At 41.2% G+C, this 23,062-nt stretch overlaps 1 protein-coding gene across 6 annotated transcripts in view; it reads right to left on the bottom strand.

The window, feature by feature from the left end:
* map7d1a (MAP7 domain containing 1a) overlaps nt 1-14,323 on the bottom strand; it is a 40,137-nt gene extending 25,814 nt beyond the window's left edge. For 3 of the 6 annotated variants that reach the window (XM_051407136.1, XM_051407141.1, XM_051407140.1), the window contains exon 1: nt 13,915-14,323. In XM_051407136.1, the coding sequence (XP_051263096.1) occupies nt 13,915-13,984 (70 nt within the window). In that variant the 5' untranslated portion in view covers nt 13,985-14,323. The remainder of the gene's footprint in view (nt 1-13,914) is intronic. The other 3 variants (XM_051407135.1, XM_051407139.1, XM_051407137.1) reach the window with 1 other exon arrangement.
* Nucleotides 14,324-23,062: the final 8,739 nt, after the last annotated feature.

Raw genomic sequence — 23,062 nt, 5'->3', positions numbered from 1 at the left:
AACTAAACCAGTTGGTTTTCATTCCTCCCACTGCTGGGCCTATGAAGTAGTTTACTGTGGATGACGTAAACTTCCTCAAGAGCTGCAAGTATCGAGTGTAAGGGGTGGAGTCCTGGCTATAAGGAGAAGTTTGTTTTCTTGGAGAAATTGTTTAATTTGATAACTCAAATACCAGCACTGTAACAACACAATGAAACAGAAAACCCCCAAAGAAACAATCTAAATGACCTCAGAAGCACAAGATAATAGGTCTTGCCCCCTTCTAACTCTATGCTTAATACCATCTCTACTCTGCGCAACTGATTTATCGACAGACCGGCCTAAGCAAATGGCCTGACTCCCTGGCAGAACAAAACACAGTAATTGCTTTTTGGCATCCTGATGATTCTATTGAGGTGAAATTAATTGCTTAGGAAAACAGAATCCAAGGGATCATTTTCCCAGAAGTAGTCAAACTCCTTTTTGATGAAAACTACTCGACAGGAGCCAGTTAAGGCTTACGAGTCATTTCTACTTTGGGATTTTAAAGTTTTTTGATAAAAGAATAGCTGGGCTGGTTTGTTGGGACAGCAGCTTCACTCACAGCTCTATGACTCACATTTGGCAGACTGCTACTTGAATCTCCAACTCAAACATTAGTTTGCCCCGGCTTTGACGGCCAAACAAAGACCCTCATGGGAGGGACACTTGGCTTTGTCCACTCAGCACTGTACCCCTGCGTTCCCTGTGGAACCATGTTGGAGCACAGTTTCTTCTGCATAGTCTCTGAAGGTAAACACTGGGGCAACATGCTGTAAATTATTCAGACTTTGGCTAAAAACAACACAGACAGTAGGGGGCTGTCACACTGAGACTGTGAATGCCCTGAAGATTTACTCTACAAATGCTGCGCTATTCAACAGTTTGCATATAAGAGCACCAATGAGCCGCGAGACCAATGCTGTGAAACTTCAAAAGAGAATTGATTATAGCTTTCTATACAGTGTGCTGTATAGTGTGCTTTTTAAGCCATACAAATCTACTCGTAAACAAGACATATAACATTTTTTTTTTCAAACACACTGCTTCCCTCTAAGTAAAACTCTGATTATTATTAAACCTAAGAGGCACAAAGCTGGACAAAGGTCTGTATGAATAGCTGTAGGCCAAATAAAGAGGCTGACTTCTCACTACTGCAGCTACAGATGTTAAGTAGCATTTAGTGAGATATCAGGCCTTGTGGCAAAGATTGTTTGAGCTCAGCTAGGCTCACATAAAGGCTATGTCATTGGTCTGGGAAATGCAGGCAGTTACTAATGATGACCCTGAGTAAGACGAAGCCTGATAGCCTGAGACAACAGCAGTATGAGTCTACGAAAGAGTTCAGCTGGGAGACAAGACATTGTGTTTCCCCTCTCGAAGCATGCCACTATTAAATAAGCATTCCTCGGGCAGTGATGTGCTCTGACAGAGAGGGGCCATTGTTGTGGTCTCTTCACAGCAACGGGACAGCAGCCAAAACACTGCCATGGCAGTGAGAGGAGAAAGGAAGGAGGAAGGAGGGGGAATGGTAGTGAGATAAACTGAAAGTAGAAGATGAACACTAAACAAAATGCAGTTTTGTGGGGAGAAAAGGCTGAGCATGAGCCAGTAATGTATTCAGGGATGAAATGAGAATGAAAATTGTTTACAACAGGCAAAAAGTAATAACATTTTTTAACAACACAGCACCCGGGGCTTGTGACCAACTTCATTTAAACCCGACTAAAATCCAGTAAAACCGCCTGCCCTTGACTTTTACTCCACCATTCGTCTACATTACTGCATAGAGAAGCATCCTTACACCGAAGACTTCATGTGATCAACAATTATTAACCAAATGCCTACAAAATTTTTTGCAAACAAATGATGCAACACACAACCCCAGGTGTTCCATTCTGACTGCTCAGATGATGAATCATACAACCCTTGTCTCTGCATTTAATCTTACACCATTTTCTTACAAATCCCTATGGGCATATATGACAACTAGGCTACCAGAGGTGATAGGAGCAAGTGCAGCCCTGACAGACGGGTATTAGATTACCTCATATCCTGTGAAAGTTCCCCATACACCTGAGAACTGGAGCCACAAAGAATTGGCTGACTGACAGGACTGTGGGCGACTGGACCGAAAATCACACGGATCTATACTGTCAATGATGAGGAGAATGAGAATGTAACACACTCTGGTATGTTGGTGGCACTGACAATGAATACCAATGAAACCTGAAACTCTCTGGAGGAAAATGGGATGGGAGCTGAGGGAGAGGATTGCTGCTGTGTAGCAAGGGACTGAAACAAGGGCTGATTGATGCAGTTCTCTGACTGTCTGGGCTACCAGACAACTGGGAGAACAGAGTGTACGATAGATGACTGAAAGTTAATGGGAAAAAGACATTGTAAAAAAAAATAAAATAAGTTTGAACTATGGCTGCATTTAACAACTATTTTTATACTGGTCAATCTGCTGATTTTTAATTTTTTTTAAATCAGCTGATTAACTGTTTATATAAACTGTAAAACAATGTAAAGTTTAAAATATCCTTCTTAAGTTTCCAGGGTGACTTGATGAGTGTTTTATCTAACCTATGGTCCAACACCTAAAGAAATATATTATGATAAAAAAAAATTGGGAAAAGCAGCAAATCATTCCCTTCTAGATGCTGCAGTGTGTGAATATTTAGCAATTTTGCTTGATAAATGACTAAATGTTAATTCTCAAAATGGTTGTCAAAGTTTTTAGACCAGTAGTAACACTACGGGGGAGTGTTTTTACAAATGGGTCCCCATCACTGACCGAGAGTTGGACAACAGTAAAGTGTAAGTAGCATTACAATGGAAAAAGAAGACTGCAGGTTAGCAAATGTGGGTGTAAACAATGCACAATTTATTTATTTTTATATTTAAAAAAGGGCTGGTGAAGGAGATGCAATACATTTGTCAAGCCTCAAAGATACAAATGATGCATTTTGGTGAGGAGCACTTCAATGTTAATGAATGAAGTCTGAAGATTAATGACTGATTCAGGGACTATTGCCTGTCCTTGGCTGGCAAAGTGATGGGTATGAGTGTATTTAAAAACCGGTTTACACAGTGACCCCTTACAGCAAACAAGATTGGGACATATTCATGCGGGGCTTTGAGGAGAATGCTTAAGTAATATTTGCACAGATGTACTGAATGCAATGACAAAATCTCTGTTCAGCAATCCATGAACTCTGTGTTCTGGGTTTCCTTGTCACTGACAAAAAAAATTAAAATGATATGACTTTAGCCAAGCTAATCAAATTATACAGTGTTTACATAACCAAGTGTTCTCACGCAGCATTTTTATTTGCAAAATCCTTGCATCGCCTAATTCTATCACAACCCATACAATACAGGGGGTCTATCAGTGGAGCACTAGTATCACCTGAGTAACTGCCTCCTTACAATATTTACATTTCAGCTTCCCACAGGAACTGCACCCAGGAGACAACACCAGCCAAAAGCCATTAGACCACCCCCATGGGACATCACTTACATTATTCATATTCATAAATCAATGCACACCAACTTCCTCTGAGATGCATCGTCCTCCATCAAGCCCTGAACACGGAAAAACACTTTGGTGGAGCTTATTATTGGATGGTAGGGAAGAAAAATACACAGGACAAACATTTGGTCAGCATTTCACAAGCTTGATAACATCTCAGATATGTTGAAGGTTTTGGTGTGCACCACCAATCCTCCTGGTCCTGAAAAGCTAGGTTATAACAATATTCGTATAAACAATGGGGTCCAGCATTTTTATTTTACATTAAAGATTTCTGCATGTGTGTTCTGTTTGTGCTCTTCACACTGGTCTGTAGTTGGCAGGGATCCACGTTCCAATCATAACATTACAAAATAATCACCATAATCCTATGATAGCTGTTGGGTATGCTTATGATGCCAGCGATATGCCACTGTCAGATCCACTGAAACCATACCTACATAGAAAATAAAATTACTTTATAGCTTATTTAATCACAAATATAAAAGTTTTAAAGAAATACTTTGGAACCACATTTTTTAAAAAAACATGATAATCCAAAAGCCTGTTTGAGAACACTGTTGGGCACTATTATTGCCACTACACTATTAGCATACCATTTCCTTTATTATCATAATATTTTACTAATCTGGTGAATAGTAAGTAAATCAATCTTTGGAGAATTTAAAAGCACTGATGTCATGGTATGGTGGCTTTGTTTTACCCTCCCACTGAGTATGAAATGGATATTCAACAGCTATGAGACCCTACAAAGTGGGTCAGAGGAGGTTCAAGAATCTGCGGCATGCTGTGCGTGTTCATTGGTTGAACATCACACCGTCACCTTGCACCACAGCTCAGTTGGCCCCCTCAGGTCTCCCTATGGGGGCCTCTCTAGCTGCAGGTGTCAAACAAAGCCTGAGGCACTCAGCTGAACACATTTACATGCAAAAGGGATACAATGGAATAAGATATCTGTAAAAGTCAGCAGAAATAGTAAAGGAACCCCTGCAGAAGTGGGTGTATACATGCATGCATGAGCACAGTGTGGGAGCAGAATGGCAGGTTGGGAATCAGCAGGTAATTAGCACAGACTCAGTGCCTTTTCCCAGTTAGAGGCATGTTAGGTTGGACAAAATACAGTATATGTGCAATTCAAATGTTGGTTTGGAAATATGTAGCAAAGGCGCTGAAAAGCTCACTGTACATTCAGTCCCAAAGTGGAATCACAAAGGAATTTAGTACTTTACAGTTTGGCCGATGACATGAGTAAGGACTCAAGTTAAAACTGGGACAACTGGTAATACTGCCACACGAAATGTGATTTAGCAGAAATCCAATTTCACAGCATATTATTTTATTAGAGCAGGTTATAAATACCCACACTGCAAAGCCTGCTTCTTCATGTAGTGCTTCCCTGGTGCCACTTATATAGACTGTGTCACCTCTAAAACTGCAGGGCACAAGAGGTGAGAGAGGATAGGGCTTTGAAACCTTAAATGGAAGCTCTTTTATCTCCACATAGTAACTGTCACAGTTAGTATACAGGTTATAAGATCTGACTGGCCACTGTACTAAGGACAGGGTTCAGACAATATACCACAGTGCTACTTTTCTACCTGTTTATCAACCTCACAGGGGACTTATGAATCAGGGTAAGAAAAGCTTGTGTTCAAATAAGCAGCAAAACACATGACTCACTGTATGACAGAATCAGCAAACTATGACAGCACATTCTTATGACAGCGTTTGCTTATTAACAGCTTAGGGAGAGATACTTTGGGGAGAAGAACTGTAACATAACTGTCTGATACAATAAAAAGCAGACATTCCCAGTGTGAAACAAATACAACGAAGCAATGGTAAGCTTTAATATTTATAATTAATACAACTTACAACAGCTGCTCATTCCCAATGCGACATCCAGAGCACTGACAATGTCTTGCCAAGATATTGTGCAGAGTAAAAATATAGGGCAAGACATGGAATATTTATGAAGCCAAGAGCTTCACTAAGCACAGCCTTCTCTGTCTCCTGCTAAACAGATAAGAGGAGAAGTGGCCGCACTGTCAGACCACCAACAGGAATAACTGAAGGCTTATAATACAACAATACAGATTAGTTGCAAAATATATGCCTATAATATGCCCAATACCCAGAAAATACCTAGTAAACAGTGTGGAAATGCAGCACATTCTCCTGAAAAATGGAAATGAGGCAAACAAGAGATGAGGAAACAGCATTGAGACCCAGAGTGTGAAATCAAAAGACTGGAAAGGGAAAAGGGCGGCAACACAAAAAAAAGAAAAGAGGAACTCAGGAAACACAGAGAATGGATCTGCATCTCATTTGGGATGGGCCAGGGGACTAATGAACTACCTCATCGCTTACCCCCCTAACCCGTCGCCCCTTCACCCTGTTGTGTCCCTCCTGCACCGAATAGGGTGATGTAAGAGGGCAAGGGGGCCCAGACACACAGGAAGCGCAGTGTAAACAACAAGCACCGACTCCATGCCAAACCAGGCCCTGCGTGTGTGTGTGTGTGTTTAGAGGCCAAAGTTTTCATTAGATGTGCTTACAACTGAGGACTACAATTTTAAATGGGAACTGAGATACACATCATTAGATTCTGCGCACAAACTGCACTTGAATACCACCAGGATACCTTTAACTAGGGCTGCAACAATGATAAATTTAGCTTTCGATTTTTCTATGATTATGTTTAAAATGAAAAAAAGTGTACAAAATGTTAAAAAAAATAGTAAAAGAATTCTCCTAACAATTTCGCAGAACACCAGGTGAGACCGAAACTATTACTAAATAGCTTCAATGATTAAACTAATTTTATTTAGAATGACTAATGGATTATTCAGCTAATCGTTTCAGTTCTACACTGACACAGAAAAGAACAGGTCGAACACATCAGATGCAGACTGATGAACCCACCCATCAGGTTACAGCTGATGTCTGACTAATAACGACAAAAGTGGTTCTGCATACCAATCAGGAAGGCAGCACTCCCTCACGTCAATCGGTCGGTGAATACTAATGTCTCTGTCAGTGACTGCAACAGCTTTCATCCCATCACCTGGTCCAAGCAGAGGACAATGCCCGGTATTTAGCTGCTGCTCTCTCCTGCACCGGCGTATGCGGCAAAGCCACCGCACGGATGAAAGGCTCTGCTTATCCTAACTAGCAGCAGCTCCCTGGGGACCCTGCATCTGCCACTAACATGCTCCAACATAAACGGATAAGTAACCTAGACCATCTGACGAGTGGGGGGGGGGACCGCCAAACTTACATCAGAGGACGAGGAGGGATTTCTGGGCCGCACAAGCTGCCATTCATAACTAGAAGTTGTATGTCGGCATACCAGCCAGTCGCTCCTGGCAACCTGCTCCCCGTCCTTTTTGGGGGGTTGGTAAGTGACAGCGTGATCTAATTCCCACTGGTCTCAAGGACGGGGTTTTCTGGTTCCCTGACACAGTTGAGGACCACTTTTAGTCAGAATCAGATGCAAACTGTTTGGAAACATTTTGAAAGTGTTTAATGATGACTGGAAAAACAATTCTTCACATAGCCTTCAAGTGCAACATAGTCAAGATTTATAACCAGTACTCCTTATAACTAGCTACATGGTTTAGTGAGAAGGAAATGTAGCTATAGAATAATGTGAAGCTTACACTGAAATATTCATATTAGTTTAGAAATACATACAATGGGCTTCAATGGCCTGTGGTTAGCCAGGTAAGTGCTCACAAAGATTGAACACTGGCCATTAATGCCACTGCAAAGATATCAGGTATCAGTAACCCCCGCTATGGATTTCCCATCCCATCTAATTTCCCTTTTTGTACAGAACTGAACATTATGTTTGAACTTCTATAAACAATGACATGAGATTCAGAAATGAGATTGAAGCGATCCCTCTCTGCTCTTGAAGCATCACGAGGATCAATCAGTAGATAAAAGGTAATATAACTAGCGACCTTGCACATCGGCATTGTTGACATTTTGGAGGAGCTGTGACTGTGTGTGTCCTTGTCTGAGGTAGCTCACAGAGCCATTGTTTGTCATTTTCCCCCCAATACGGTTATTTTCATAAACATTACCTAAAGCAAAAATCAGGCCCGGGTAGTAATTTTGCGCCTGTTCAACACACAATTACACCCAACAGTTATCATTAAATGGATTTTTGTCTCCCCACACAAAAACACAGAACTTTTATGGTGGCAACAGGAACCAATCATGGGATTCATAATCACAGGTAAGTAACTACAGCGAGGCCAAATATTCTCTCCCACTCCGCTGGTGACAAGGTTCAAATCCATCAACAAAAACATGAAACTGCAATGATATTATTATTTCCTAGAAAGCAGACACAAAAAAAACCCAAAACCAATATAAAAATGGGTCAAACAATGGTGCCAGATGAGACATGTTACACCTGCCAAGGAATGTGTAGGGAGATTAACATGTGTTTATAGTATAAGAAGCATGCCCTTTAGCTGAAGAGGGACTGGTCTAATATTAGCGGACAGGTCTGGTGACTGGAACTTTCAGACGACCAGAGAGCAAAGAGCAACTCGTCTGGGATATTTTCAGACTTGGTGGAGTTGGAAGGAACAAGCGACACAGTCCAAATCGAGACTTCCCCTCCCCTTGTCCTTCCTCTAGTGTCCCAGGGAGAAGGGTAGTACAGCTGACTGATAATAAATTTAGGCAACAACACTGCAGCATCGGCCTTCTTGCTGCATGTCATAGTCCAGACTAAAAGACGTGGGCTTTAAAAAGTGATAGGGTTAGTAGTAAGAACGGCATGTTTCTTTGGTATTCAGTCGCTTTCTTACTACCCAGCTGCTGCAGCTGTGCAGCATCTAGGACCAAACTTAAGCCTAGATTCTATCTTTTTAATTTTTGTCTTGTTGTCTCAAACTGTATTTTTGTTTTTTAATGCCTTATGTAAAGCACATTCAGTTACCTTTGGGCATTGCTATGTAAACTTGTCTTGCCTTTCTTTGGTCCAGTAATTTGAACGTCATTTGCATCACTGTAATGTTTCTGGTTTCATTATGCTCTGGTGCAGTCAGTGTATTGGTTATTTGCTTGCTGAGAGTTAGACAAGAAGCCAGTTATCTTAGCTTGGCATAAAGACTGTGAAAGAAGTCTTAACAGTTCTGACTAAAGGTTTTGCACCATGTAATTCTCCTGTACACTGTAAAACACACTTCTTTACACACCAACTCATCACTGAATAATTCTGAGTACTACCTGCTTTTAGTCCTTTAGCTTAAAGTAATCTTAGGTGGTCCTTGACAAGTCATAGCTCTCTGAATGATCAACTGTATTCCATATCAAAGGGTCTTGTTATAAGGAAAAGACCAAAGGGGCTAAAGAGGAGAGGACAGGTTATACATCATAAAAGCCATTCTTCAAAAGCATTCTCTAAAAGCCAGACACTTCTAGTATCTTTGGCCCATTTTAAAGGCTAATCTACCAAAACTGTAGCCCCCAGTCATTTTAAGTGCGACAAATAACACACGTAATGGAGCTATGGAAAGTGAGTGAATTGCTCTAATTATCACAATGTATAATGAACAAGGCATAGAAACATTAGCTTGTATCAATTGTCATATATCCGCATTTGAGAGACAAAACTGAACAGATTATTTATAGGGTTAGACTACACAAGCATTTTTTGTCTTATCTGAGCTATTTTGTGGTTTCTGTTGGTTAGACGTGGTTCAAGGGTAGGTAAATTCAACTCTAATCCTATCTAATCCTACCTTAATCCATGTTTTCAGAGTAAACACAGTTTTCTTCTAATACATTTAAAATGGGAGGCCAAAATGATAGGACCTCACACATATTTTTCAGAAGCTCAATGTCTGTCATTCATGTTCCCAAAAACAAACATGAACTGTGCCTGCATGGACGTATTGACCGCTTTCAGTAGCAATTTCCTGGTAGAATACTGCAGAGGCTGACAGGCTACACACTTTGAATGCTGGGTAATGAGAGGGCTTTCAACATTATTTGCCTTTCCAGAGTGCTGGGTTAGAGATCTACATCTATTCCCTTATGAGAGGTGAGTGTCAGTTTGTTATATATATATATATATATATAGTTCTTAATATATGTTGTTTGTATAATATATATATATATATATATATATATATATATATATATATATATATATATGTATGTATGTATTTCCCCCTGGGATTATTAAAGTATTTCTGATACTGATTCTGTATGGGCGGTGTGAATTACACCATCTGGGTCCCACAGAGTGGACCAGCACTGACGTGATTCCTCCTCTATGTGGGGAGTTTAAATCTGGAGAAGGGAGTTCAATCAGTTTTTCACCTTCTTCACATTACTGCATGTCTCGCCTTCCTCTGGCCTGTCTGCCTTTACTTTATAGCTTTGGTCCCCTCTCTTTCTGGACTTCTCATTTATTTGAACTGGACTATATGGCACTAACCAGAAGGTAGGATCTTGCCTTAAGGAAAGCTTCACATCCTGATTCTTGTACACAGACACAAACATATACCTACAAAAGCTTGCAAATGTGCAGATGATCCAACTAGAGCTCATCCAGCACAGGGGGAATATGAGCATTATGCATATTGAGTGCACAACTTGATACATATTGGATTTGAGATAAAACAGTGACAGTGAGTATGAGTGCCAACTTCCATATTAAAACTGAAGGTATTTACATCCATTCTGCGTGGACAGTACAGGAATTGCAGCCCCATCACTGTGAGCTTTTCAAAATGCAGGGGCTATGTCCAGGAAAAAAGGATATGACTACAGTGCTGTTCAAACCAATATGATGTGAACACCCTCAAACACCCTTAAAGCTGTAACTTAGCTCTTGAACCCCAGTCAGGATATCATTTTAAATCCAATGTGCTGGAGTACTGAGGAGCCAAACTGACTGGAAATGTGTCGCTGTCTAAAAACTGCACTGCAGTATCAAAAGCAGACCTCAACACCACAGTCCTGGCAAGACTTCAGTCGGTTCTTTGGGACTCAGATGTTTCTGTTCTTTTCCCTTCACTCTCCAAACTTCACTGAGATAGACAAGGGCTGAGTCCCTTCTATAAAAAAGTGCTGAATGTGGGCTTTGAACATATCTGAACATGTGGGAACTGGGAAGCCCCCATTCTCCTGCACCAATAACATCTAATTCATCTATACACCAAAAGAAAAGTTAGATCTTGTGAAAGAGTGTGGTACAGTATTACATTTCTCAGTTTGCCACTTTAATCCCTTTAGGCATGCCAAAGCCATTTGATTGACAAAGTAATCTGTGATTGCAGCAACATTCACTAAATGAAATGGATTATGCAGGATGGAGCCCACATACAGGTTGGTCCCCTTTGTGTACTCCACCCCCTTCTATAAATTAGATTTAAAAAATGAATAAAACATTATAAATGTAATATTATGCTATTATTTTAGGCCTCTGATACAGAAATTGACTTGACAGGACACAGTTCAAGAGAATACTGGCATGAACAAGCCTGTTACTTGACCTATGCAGTAATATTCCCATCTACATAGAGTTACAGAAGCCAGTATCATTATTGCACTCCCAAAAATACAGTAAGAAGTAAATTACTCTTTCCATATTCACAAATATTAAATCATTACTCTTGATACATGACTGAGCATCTGGATGATACATTTCAAGACATTTCACATGTGGCTAACCTGTCAGAGTCAAATATATCTCCTGCAGAACATGAAAATCGAATTATGAACACACACTTCACCACTGCATTGCTCACAAATAACCCTGTGCAAAAACGATGTCTGTTCTCATTATCAGGCTCCATTATTAGGCAGTGAATCTAGAAGGCCCCATGGGATCTTGCCCACTGCCAATTTACAAAGACACTAAAGCAGCAATCTCTCCCTTAAAAATGGCACGCAGTCGCACGTATTCCCCTGATTACATAACAACTCCTGCGGCTGAAGATGTGTAGCTGACTGATCCTGTTCACTATAGAACAGCCTTGACAGCCAAAGCTGGTGGATTTTCCCATATTACATGATAGACAATGACTACACTATGATCTGTCTCCCTGTCTGAGGCTCTTTATTGTCAATTTGGCTGAGGTGAAGCAGCTTGTCTTTTTTGCTTAAAATAACATTTGCATAATGGCTCATTAACTATTCAAAGCGCCGCCTCAGTATCTTATACACTCACTGTTTACCTACAGTAAAAATTCTAGAGATAGCAGCAGTCACACTCATCTGAAATGTCAGTGAATATGCCATAAAGGCTAATCTTAAAAGGAAAATTAAAGTTTCTTTTCAGCTCAGCTGGTCCCAGCTTAGCTGTTCAGGTACGGAGATTAAAGAGGACAACCAAACAGAGCCGACTGTCAAAGAGTGGCAGAGTTGGGAGCGCGGGGAGAAGAAAGCCTGCATAAAGAAAAGGGGGATTAGAAGATCTTCTCCAAAAGTCCTGACAGCACATTTTCACAATGCTGGGCCAGGCTTTCAACAGCTCTAGTCCAAGGGCTAGTTTTCAAGCAGGACAGATCAAGCTTTCTTTAGCGCCTGCATTTCAACAAAAGGAGACTTTTCCAATTGTCCTACTGCTTCCAGGTGTTGTTTAAATATCTTGCTCAAGAATGTTTTACATGGGCAACACACATTCTTGGGAGCTGATATGGCAAGAAAACATGTCTTAATCAGAGATTTTGACGAACACACTCTCCCCTTCATAAGAGAGTATCATGTCCCGGTATCATCATGGTAAAAACCTCAAAAGCGACATTTTGAGATTAAGTTATATTCAGAACTATTGGATACGGCTCTGAAAAACACATGATCACAGAGTAACATCAAGCTTAAGACAAATGTTGCACACAGAGGTCGAGTTGTGCACAAGGAGTTTTGTTGCTCTGAGGACCATTTGACCACTGATGACTTACTAGAGACAGCTGGAAAAACAACTTTTGATCATTCACATTAAGAATGGGAAGCATAACAGTCTGGCTGACATATACTATATGAAACAAGAGCCCTGATGTCAGTGCGTCTGCCATGAGTCACGACACATATGATCACAGCCCCTACCAGCTTTATATACATTATGTTATTCAGAACATGGCAATTTAAAGACACTCCAGTCTACTGGTCAAGCTTCCCACGATCAGGGTGGAGCACACCTCTCCCCTTGCTTGATGCAGAGCCAAAACAAGCTGACCTCCCTCCAAGAAGCCCCCTGTCAGCAGGAAGGAAGTTTTTTTGTTGTCAGAAGGAGGAGGTCACATTGTGTGTCCCCTTCTATTTCCAGAAACTGGCAACATATGTCAATACACAATGCTCTGGCATGGAGATTCAATCGTTAGGCAAATGCTGGGTGTCTTGCAAGACCAACTTCACACTGGCAGGTTTCCAATGCAGGTATTTCATCTAGTCTCAAAGTGTTATGACCCAGTGAGCAGACATTGGCCTTGAACTGCATGATCATGGGATCCCATAAGTTGTAATTGCACAAATAAAGCAGTAAGTGAGCCGGATCTGGCCGAAGTGTGAGGTGGATTCTTTATCCTGCACTTTGGCCCTGGGCTGAGCTTTTCATGAACATGTTCTTGATTTCAGGAGTTTATTGATGCATCTCTGCACCAGGAAAACATGAGCACGACTGCACCTGTGCACACAACAACCACTGACTCTAGTTCGAAAACATCCTCTGGTAGAGCAGCAGCAAAGAGGAGACAGGAGGGGATGCCAGACCGCCAATGACTACATCATGTTAGTAGTGAGCTAAACATAACATACGGAGGGGGATGGGGCGGTACTAGTCAGATTACCTCATCTAGCGCAAATTGTGTTATCATAACCCCTGTGGGCTGAGCTCTATGCGAAAGAAATGGCAACATATTTTGAAGACACAGCTATCAGCAGTCAGCTGATGATGATGATGATGATGATGATGCCGGTGTTTGGTTTTCATCATCAAGGTCTGCAAATAGGTAAATCATCTTTTTATTGTTACTCAGATCAAATCTGGGTTAGGGTTTAGGTGTTAAGCTTGTGGACAACAACAAGGTTGCGTTAGCCTTATGATTTGAGGACTGTCTGTATCCGCACCTCCTAATGGATTATTCATAATTCATCAAACAAATGCATTCCCAAGCAAGCTCTCTATGGCTTTACCTTAATTTCAACACTGTTTCTCAACCCCTAAAGGTGCCATGCAACTATAAAGTTAACACCAGCGAGACAGCGTTTTAAATGATTTTGTTACAACGTGACAAAGGACATGAATGACAAAGCATTCCTGTAGTTTTTCTTTAAAGACAGACTCAGCTCTAAGGTAGACTGAAGAACCGCTAATAAGGACTTACATGTTGCTCCTGGCAGAGTGTTTTCCTCCATGTCGGCGGTAGTACCCTCGCTTTCTGTTCTTTTGTTCATTCAAACATGCGAGTTTCGGGTCTTCGGCAATCCTCTCATTCCTCAGGCAGAATGGGGGACGGGGGGGTGAAACTTGGTCTAGTCACTCCAGTTGCACCCGATGTCCTGAACGAACCGGGCAGAAAACACTCCCGAGAGCGTCCAGGTAGACCAGAGATAGAACCAAAAATAAAACCCAGCCTGTACCAGCCTGTTGACTGGGGCACCGGTGGCTGCGGCTGCTCCTGTGGGAGAAGTTAAAGAGAAAAAGGTGTCTGAGGGAATTTGGGGAGAGAGAAAGCAGGGGAGGAGGAGTGAGAGAAGTTTCTCACTCTCCGACACACTACAGCTGATGCTGTGCTCGTGCTAATCGTCCCTCGCTGGCCTCCAGATCGGGCGGTACCATTACCAAGAGGGGGGTGGTGCGGCTGCTACCTATAGTTTTGTTCGTTAAATACAAGCTAGATTTTACACGATGGAAGAGAGATGCAGTAGCTGCTAGTGTTACAATATACCTGGATTATAATCATAAAACAAACGTTAGTGATAAAAACGCATTTCTTTATGAGAAGAATATAATTGGTCCCTTCCGTACTGATTGGTTCTTTCACCCACAAAACTACAACGCTCACACAGCCAGGTCACAGTTCACATTCAATATAGACCTTTTCATTGGAGAACCTTTGACCAGCATGCTTGCTATGTTTTCTGGGCTGTTTTTATCATTGCCAATAGTTGCTTAAATCCGGTATGAAGTAAAGATTGATCTGTCTCTCAATATGACAAATTATTATATTCACACCTGAGATCGCTGTAACTTTTCTGGGTGCAGGCAACAAAATACACCAGCATACTAGGATTTCACATATTTTTATTGGATAAATAAAAGACATTCATTTACTCTGAATAATACTCCACGTGGGTAAATCAGCATAACAAGGAAAATCTTTAGAGGCCCTTTACTGAGAATCCTTCTGAATCATTTAAAATTAACCTGATGTTTCCCTGCTTCTACGACATCTGGGAAATTACAAGTGGATGCACTGTGTCAAGAAAAGAAGATGAAGACTCTACTACATGCTTGCTTGCATTTTAAAGGTGTATGTCAACATGCCTTCAAGGTAACGGCAGCCTTGTCAGTGTCTACACCTAAGACACAATATGTACTGTTAATAATTTGTCGGGGTAGATAGGTTGTACATGCATGTCATTTCAGTGTCAAGAGAACACTAGACTTTCCTGTCAGCCTGGTTTTTGTTTTGGATGATGGATGTTTGATTTGTTAAACAAGTTGCTCCACCCAAGACAGAGCTACTGCCACATATTTAGATTTTTTTTTAAGTCAGAGAAAACACAACCCAGTTTAAAACATAAAACGTATTAAATCTTCGCTATGTAACACTTTTAAGTTCTGCAGAGTGTCTTCCCGTCTGCCACCTGTGGATCTCTCACAGCATCTGCCAAGGTGGGGGCTGGGCCAGGGGCTGATCGGCACGCTTGAGAGGGGACACCCCGTCAAAAGGACCCCAGTGGGGCTCTTTTGTGCAGCTGTTGAGTCGTGTTCACCAAAACCCCCAAGAGCCACCTGTCACTGCAACTGGAAAGTGGGGGATGTTGATTAAGGTGGGGGTTGGGTGCTGTAGAGCGTGTGGTTGATAGGTTTTTCAGACATAAAGCAGAAAGAGTGAGGGTTTAATGTGCGTGTCTCAAAGTCTACTTGTACTTGTTATCACATTCTTAATTGTCCTTGATGAATTCATAACATGATTCAAAGAAATGGTTTTGTCAAAGATCCCAGTATCCCTGAAGTCATTACAGTCTGTTGATTCAAGAACTATCTGTAATTAAATCACAGATAAGTATGGTATTTCATTTACTAAAAAAAATAGGAGCAATTAAGAGTTAAGTTTCCCCTCCTTTCAAGTCAAGGAAAGATTAAAGGAGAGCAGTAAAATGTCTTTGAGTGCTAATGAAAGATCAATGGCTTCATACCTCAACCAAAAGTCAAGATTAAGAGAAAATAGAAGCTTTGGTAACAGTAGAAGCTGATTTACTCTTCAGAAAAACCCCAAACAATGGAGCTGGATCTAAGAAGGTTAAAATACAGAGAGCAGTGATGTATTTCTCTCATGAACTGAACATCATTATCTCTTCTTTATGCTGATCTCTGTTATATTGTGCAAATATGAAACAAATGCTGAAATAATTTAATCTGGAGATTAAAATGTTTTCCTGCTTCCTTTTGCACTCAAAATATAATGGGAAAGTAAAGAAAATGCTCAGAAATTGTAAACATTAACTCTACCTTTCAAGTGCTCTGCAGATGGATGTTTTTAGATCTTTTGTGCTACCTCTTTAGCCAATGTATTGAAACCCTCAAATCCTTTCATCCTTTCAGTCTCATCTCTATACCCTGATCTTGAGCCAACACATGCACATGCTTGCACTGCAACACCTGTGCACACACAAAACTGTTTTCCGAAGAAAAAAAGAAGGTATTTTGAATCAACAGCATACGTCAAACTGATGTTGGTGAGCTTGTTGTCTATTTTTGCAGGGACATGTCATTCTGGTGTGTTGGTGTCAAGCTTTGTTGAGAAATTGGAGTATGACTATAAACAGATACAATGACCTGCAAAATTGGATGAGGGACAAATCAATACATTAGCAAGTTGAAAACAAGCACATTTGTTGACTGACATTAAAAGCAACATTACTTTTAAAATAAAACATGTCAACATGGTTTATTATTTTATTTCTGAGCAGTAATATAAAAATGGATTGGATTTAACATCATTGACAGTGGATATGACAAATCCCAAACTGGGTGCATTTTTTAATGTAACTATACTTTATATCTTACCGAAGAACACGGTGACAGTGTTACAAATACACCATTACTATTCAGCCTTGCACACTAAACAGTAGACCAGGTGTTTGAGCCAACAGTCTGATAGGAAAATGAAAGGACTCAGGATAAAAGCATACCTCAAACTCAGGAGGCGTGTGTCCATTTATCACACATCACTGTACCATGCTGTGCTAATGAGCCATTCAAAGTGAGGTGGATGCAGATAGGAGAAAATTGAACAGTTGGTCTCCATTAGCAGCACTTTAGATGTGCTGAAATGTTGCATGTCTTCGTAAAGTTCTGCAGACTGAAACAGTGACTGATGGAGATAATGTGAACATAACTACACTCTGGTGCCCTTATCTGTCTTTCTACTTACACCCCTCTCTCCTTTTATTGTTTTGAGTTCATGCCAAGTTCTGTGTGCAACCTGTGAACCTGTGTCGTCTCCATTTGTGAACCACTTGTGTGACCTCACTGCACACAGGAAGTGGAGGACCCCCTCCTTCCCTATCCATCCCTCAGTGTTCAAGAAAGGACTTGATTTTGGAGCTGCAGCTGCACTCCTCACTTAACACACAGAGACCCCCATACACACACACATCTCATTAAACTGCCACTGATCGCCGTAAGCAGCTCATGCCTTGAAAAAAGGCAGTTAACAGAGAGCAGTGGGAAAAAGAGAGTAAACTAAAATCATTACTACTGAGAGGATGTGATTGCATCTGTAAATACACATCCCGAAAACCAGGGAAACCAACTGGAGAGATGGGAAAGCAGAGGGAAAAAAGCTCAAAAGAAAAGGAAGAAGGACTTGGGATCCAGTAACAGTAACCTCTACAGGACAACTGATACCCCAGAAGAAAAAAGAGCTACTGATGGGGGTTATCTGTGTAAAGATAGCATTTTAAACCCTGATGTGTCCCTTTCTTTGCACCTCTTTGTGTACTGTGCTGTTTGAGCAGGAACCAAGTACAGGAAGGAGGTACAGTCCATACTATGAACTAAACAAAAACCTGTGTGAGGCCCAGGTGTTCAGGAGAGGAAAGAGCACCACATCCTGCTCAAGAGGAACTAATGTTACTTGACTTAAATACCACGTCCAGTCAGTCGATGTCCTTCAACGCAGAGCATCATACCATCTTAACACAAAGTATAGCTGAGGCTAATGGGAATGTCATTAGTTTAACAGATATTTGGTCATAAACCAAAGTACTGGACCAATTATTATTTTGACCTGAAGAAATACATATTAAAGGGGTCACCAAGGTTATTACAATTCATCCTGAGGGTGAAATGAATGGCTGTACCAAATGTTATGGCAACCCATCCAATAGTTGTTGAGACATCCATCCACAAATGTTAACCTCATTGTGGCACAACAGGAAGGTCAGTAGGCGACATCCACAAGGACCATGCGAAAGGACTGCTGGGAAAAAATGTCAGTCCGTCTAGTAATTGTATTTTGTATTGTGTGTTACTTAGTAGACCGCCACTGGCTGTGACCAGATGTGGCTGGCAATGATGCAAGACTGCACCATTGCAGTTAATTAGCAAACCTAGATCTCACCAACAATTAGGTTGATTGAGACAGGCTGTAGCTTTGGTTGTTATGATTATGGCAATGACACATTTGTTTATAATGGGTGTAACACTAACTATATGTTAATGTTGCGTGCAGTGAATTGGTTGTGTTGAGTATTGTATTGAAGCACTAGAAAACAAATATCAAATCTTGTGTAGCTTAACAATGATATCTTGGCTAATGTTGGAGTAGTCGCAGGACAGCTACAGATATTTCCATAGCATCATAGATTCAATCACAAATGCAGCCATAGCCTGACCTAGCAAAACAGTTGAAGAACCTACCAAAATTATTTTTGCATCATCACTTTTGCAAAAGATGAAGCTCCTATATTTCCTATTCCAAGGAACATGGTCACCACCAGCACCGCCAGTCAGTCTAGAGGTCAGCCACTGTGAATGGTAAGGGTAACCCTCGGCCTGGTAATGAAACAACAATAGCAGGAATGTTCAGAATGTCCCTTGAGAACATAGACCCAGCCTATGTTATAGACTACTGAATACACTATCTCTGCCTTTAGCAAATGGTAGGTAGCATGTAAGCAGCAGGGGTGGGGTAGCATAAGGGAAGGGTGGATATGAAGCTAATTAACGATGATGGATTTACTGCTGAAATATGTTAGTTTGCACTTCTAGCTGAGACATTTAGCTAAGACAGTTTTGCACATAACCTGTCCTCAGTAGAGTGTGGGTTACTTGCACAATTGCTGGTTCAGTTCGCTGTCAGGTCTCAGAAAGCAACACTATTTTGGTCACCACTGTCTTGTTTTAGAAGGGTTAAAGGTCACCTGCACCTGCAGGGGGGCTGTAGATTCAAATAATTTACGACCATGTTGTCTTTTGTTTCCTATAGTGTGATTTAATCAGACACTACATCACATGTCACACTGGAAAAATGTGTGTGTATGCACAGACGGGTAGGTAGGGAGAGATAGAGTGTGGGAGAGTTCCCTGTTTCTTTGTGTTTCTCTCTAGGGTGCTGGGAAAAAGAGCACTGTTTAGTCTGAATCATCTGAATTTAGTCTGCCTCTCATTGTGGGCTGAGATTTTGATTTGAGTTGGGAGGTCCTGATGTATTCAAACTTTGACATCCAAATAATTGTAATTTGCATGTTTTACAGTAGATTAAGTAATGGATGTTGAGGCTACAGTGCTTTAAAGCTGAACTAGGCTAAATTTCAGTGCGAAAAAGCAGCTGATGGCTCAGCTAGCTACATATCAGCAAAGTCCTGGGCTTGAATCTGACTTTGGGTCTCTCATCCCACTTCTGTGGTGGGTGGGATCAAACGAATATGGTAAAAATTGAAGCAGCACAGGTTAAGATACCCAGATGTTTAATCCCTATTATGGAGGAAGCTCCACATTCTCTGTAATGCAACCATGATAACCATGGTGACATCATTAAAGCTATTTTTCAAACTTTGAAGAGCTCCCACCAGAGACAAGGAGGAGACATTATACAACTGTTTCCATAGGCTAAATAGCACTGCCAGTGACACGTAGATGTTGGAGTTCCCCTTTGAAAAAAACATCAGTCTCATCATTTAAATAACCAAAATTAAGTTGTGACATCAGGCACAGTGTGTACACTTTTAAAAAATTGAAAACAGCCAACTAGATAGCAACAAGACCTTGGAACCATTTTCTGTGTCCAAGGTCAACCAATAAATAACATAACCAGCCTTTGTTCGTGGATTTGTCAAGTCTATTTTCAAGTTAAATTGCTTTAAACTGTTCTCCATATGGCACACAATACAGGCGGTAGTTAACAACCCCACCACTCCTCATAAACCCCTCTCGCACTGATCTTCCTTAAACAGTTTTTCCTGGCCTCTCCAACAACAGGTGGCATTACCAGGGGCTCATTTCGCCTTCTTCTATGGGGAATGTGATTCCACAGCAGTATGTCTCAAACAGCAGAGAGCCTGGCAGACCATGACGTAATGTACTAAAACGTGCTATCAGTTAGAAGCAGGGCCAAAACACGTGGAGTTGGCTCCTCTCTCCGCTCACCCCCGGGGCCCCTCTCTATTCTCCTTTTCCTCGTCTCTCTCTCCCTCACCCCCAGCCCTTCCACCTCCCTTCTGCTCCACCGCACTCTCTGTTTATGAGTGCATGAATCGCTCCATTTCACTATACCCAACTCCCAGCCCACTACCAATCCCACAACTGCTTCAATAATAGAAGTCTCCTCCCCATACTTTCATTTCCATGACAACCCACAATGAGGAGAGAGAGAGAGAGAGAGAGAGAGAGAGAGAGAGAGAGAGAGAGAGAGAGAGAGAGAGAGAAAAGTAGCAGAGGCAGGAAAAAAACGTGAATGAGAGGGTCGGAGTGCCTTCCCTTGACCCCTGGTTCCATTTCTAAGGAGGGAAACCTTCACTACAACAGCCTGAGTTTCAGTGAGGTTAAACTGGCCAATCAAGAGCACCAGCACTGCTCTGTCATCATGGAAGGTGCCTCTTGGGCAAGCAAGTTAACCTAATTTTGTATAGGTCTTTTCAAAAAGAAGTTCTAGGAGGAATGGAAAAAAATATATACATTAAAAGAGGCAGAAAAGACAACACCAAAGTACCAACCGAAGTATTGAACTGATGATGGTGCTAAATGGAAGATAAGAGAGCGAAAAAAAAACAGATCAAAGTAATCACAATTCACCCTGAAACTCTGTACTAAAGAAATCCACCCAATACTTGAGGCATTTCACTCATCAGCCTGGTGATGGAACAGTAAAAGTCAAGAATCACCAACAAAATTGCAGTATATTGTCTTGATCCATGAACATCTGTCAAATGTTGTAGCTACAAACAAAAGGACAAAGACAATCCACAGATTATAATCAAGAATAAAACAAAGAAAAAAGTGTGAGGTTTTAAATGCTTTTTGTGCATTACATTTTGATTTATTTGTTTTATAACATTTTAGAACAGAGAAAGTTTCATTTCCGAAACATTACAAATTTCATACTTTATTTCATATGCATGCAAGAAAGCGGCCACTTTCAAAACATTAAAGCAAATTCATTTTGTGTCACCTTTGGAACCGTCTCATTAATACTAAAAGGTCATAAGGTCACTCCTCTGTCATAGAAATCATTGATTTAGTGTCATATGAATGGGTGGCCTTCAGCATGACACAAACACAACAGAGATAAACAAAGGGTGAAAGGTCTTGAGGTCAAGCCCCAGCGAAGCTTTGTCGCACACACATTTGCTCTTACACATGCGTGTGCGCACACATGAGATTAGTAGTTTTAATTCAGGTCCCTGGATTACAGCCAGGATTAATTCTATATGCCTCAGAACTGGTGAGGGAATATTTCTGTCCAGCTGTAGCCATCATAGCTGTCCATCAGCTGCATCAGTGTTGTGTCTGTCCTGCTCTAATACTAGCTGCTACTTACAGGCTATTCTTTTTTCCTTTTTCCAAAATGAGCCAGAGTGGAACAGAAGAGATAACATGACACTATTGGCTTCCAGTTAATTGCTTGTAAGATTTCTACTTCCTATTCCTGAGGGTCATAAAGATAAGATAAGATAAATTCCTAACAAGCGCTCCTGAGGGAGACAAATACCACAGCAGCAAATAACAGTTGCATCCTGTGTATGTGGAAACATTTGCTATATCAAATCTGTGAATGACAATCACAGTATGTTAACAAATACTGACAAGTCTTAAGTTTCTGTCAGGTAACCCAAGACTAATTGATACTATTTATACACAAGTCCGAATTCCAACACAGTGAAGTATCATCAACACTCATGGGAGTGACAGCAACGCAAAGAATGTGCTCATAATCTGCTGTCATGTGATCATGCTACACACTGTAAACAAAACTGTATGGTGGGGAGAGAAGTGTGCCACTTTAGCAAGAAAATAATGAGGGGAATGGCCCTGACCTGATCTGTGTGTGCATGTAGTATACGTATGTGAGCACCTGCAGGCATGTAAGCATGTTTCTTTATACAGAGCTCACAGCAGCCAGCTTGTTAGCGAGCTCTGTTGTTAATGATATGTTATAAAACAAATGATGAACTGGTAATTAACAAGCTCTTGAGGTGGTGGTGCACTCAAGGCCAGAGACACGATTTAATCTTCAGAGCAGAAGCAAAAGTCTGATTCATGCTGCTGCACTGCTGCATTTTTAATCAAGGCCTGCAAGAAATGGTTCAAATGTAGCTTTCCACATGCTTGTCCAGGACAGTGGGGTGACCTGTCCTATAGGAGCTGGCGAGGAAGAGGGTGAGCTCGGTAATCCCCTAGGTTCTGGGCCTCTCAGTGTGGCGTCCTCAATCCCCCCCAGACCCTGCCAAGATCCCCCTGACAGCAGTCCTCATTATTTGCCTATCAGTGGCTTAGCCCCAGACAGAACAGAGATGGAGGGATTTACTGTAGACTTGAGAAGGAAGAATAGAGAAACACTGAAGCGAATACAAACACGATTTCCTTAAATTCCCCCGGTTCCTCTGACATATGAGTGAAACTAGAGAATGTGAATAGACATTAAAAATCTATCATGATGATGACAAAAGTATAAATTTGAGCTTGAGGACATTGTGTGAACAATGAGAAACAACCTTGACTGTGCACTCTCTCCGCTGTAAATATATTAAATTTCCTACATGAGCCACTGACACTGCACCATTATGTCTGATCAAAGTTAA

This window comes from Dicentrarchus labrax, unplaced genomic scaffold, assembly GCF_905237075.1.
Source record: "Dicentrarchus labrax unplaced genomic scaffold, dlabrax2021, whole genome shotgun sequence".
NCBI classification, from domain to species: Eukaryota; Metazoa; Chordata; class Actinopteri; family Moronidae; genus Dicentrarchus; species Dicentrarchus labrax.
The sequence above is the reverse complement of the archived record's forward strand: the minus strand, read 5'-3'. Positions and strand labels throughout refer to the sequence as shown.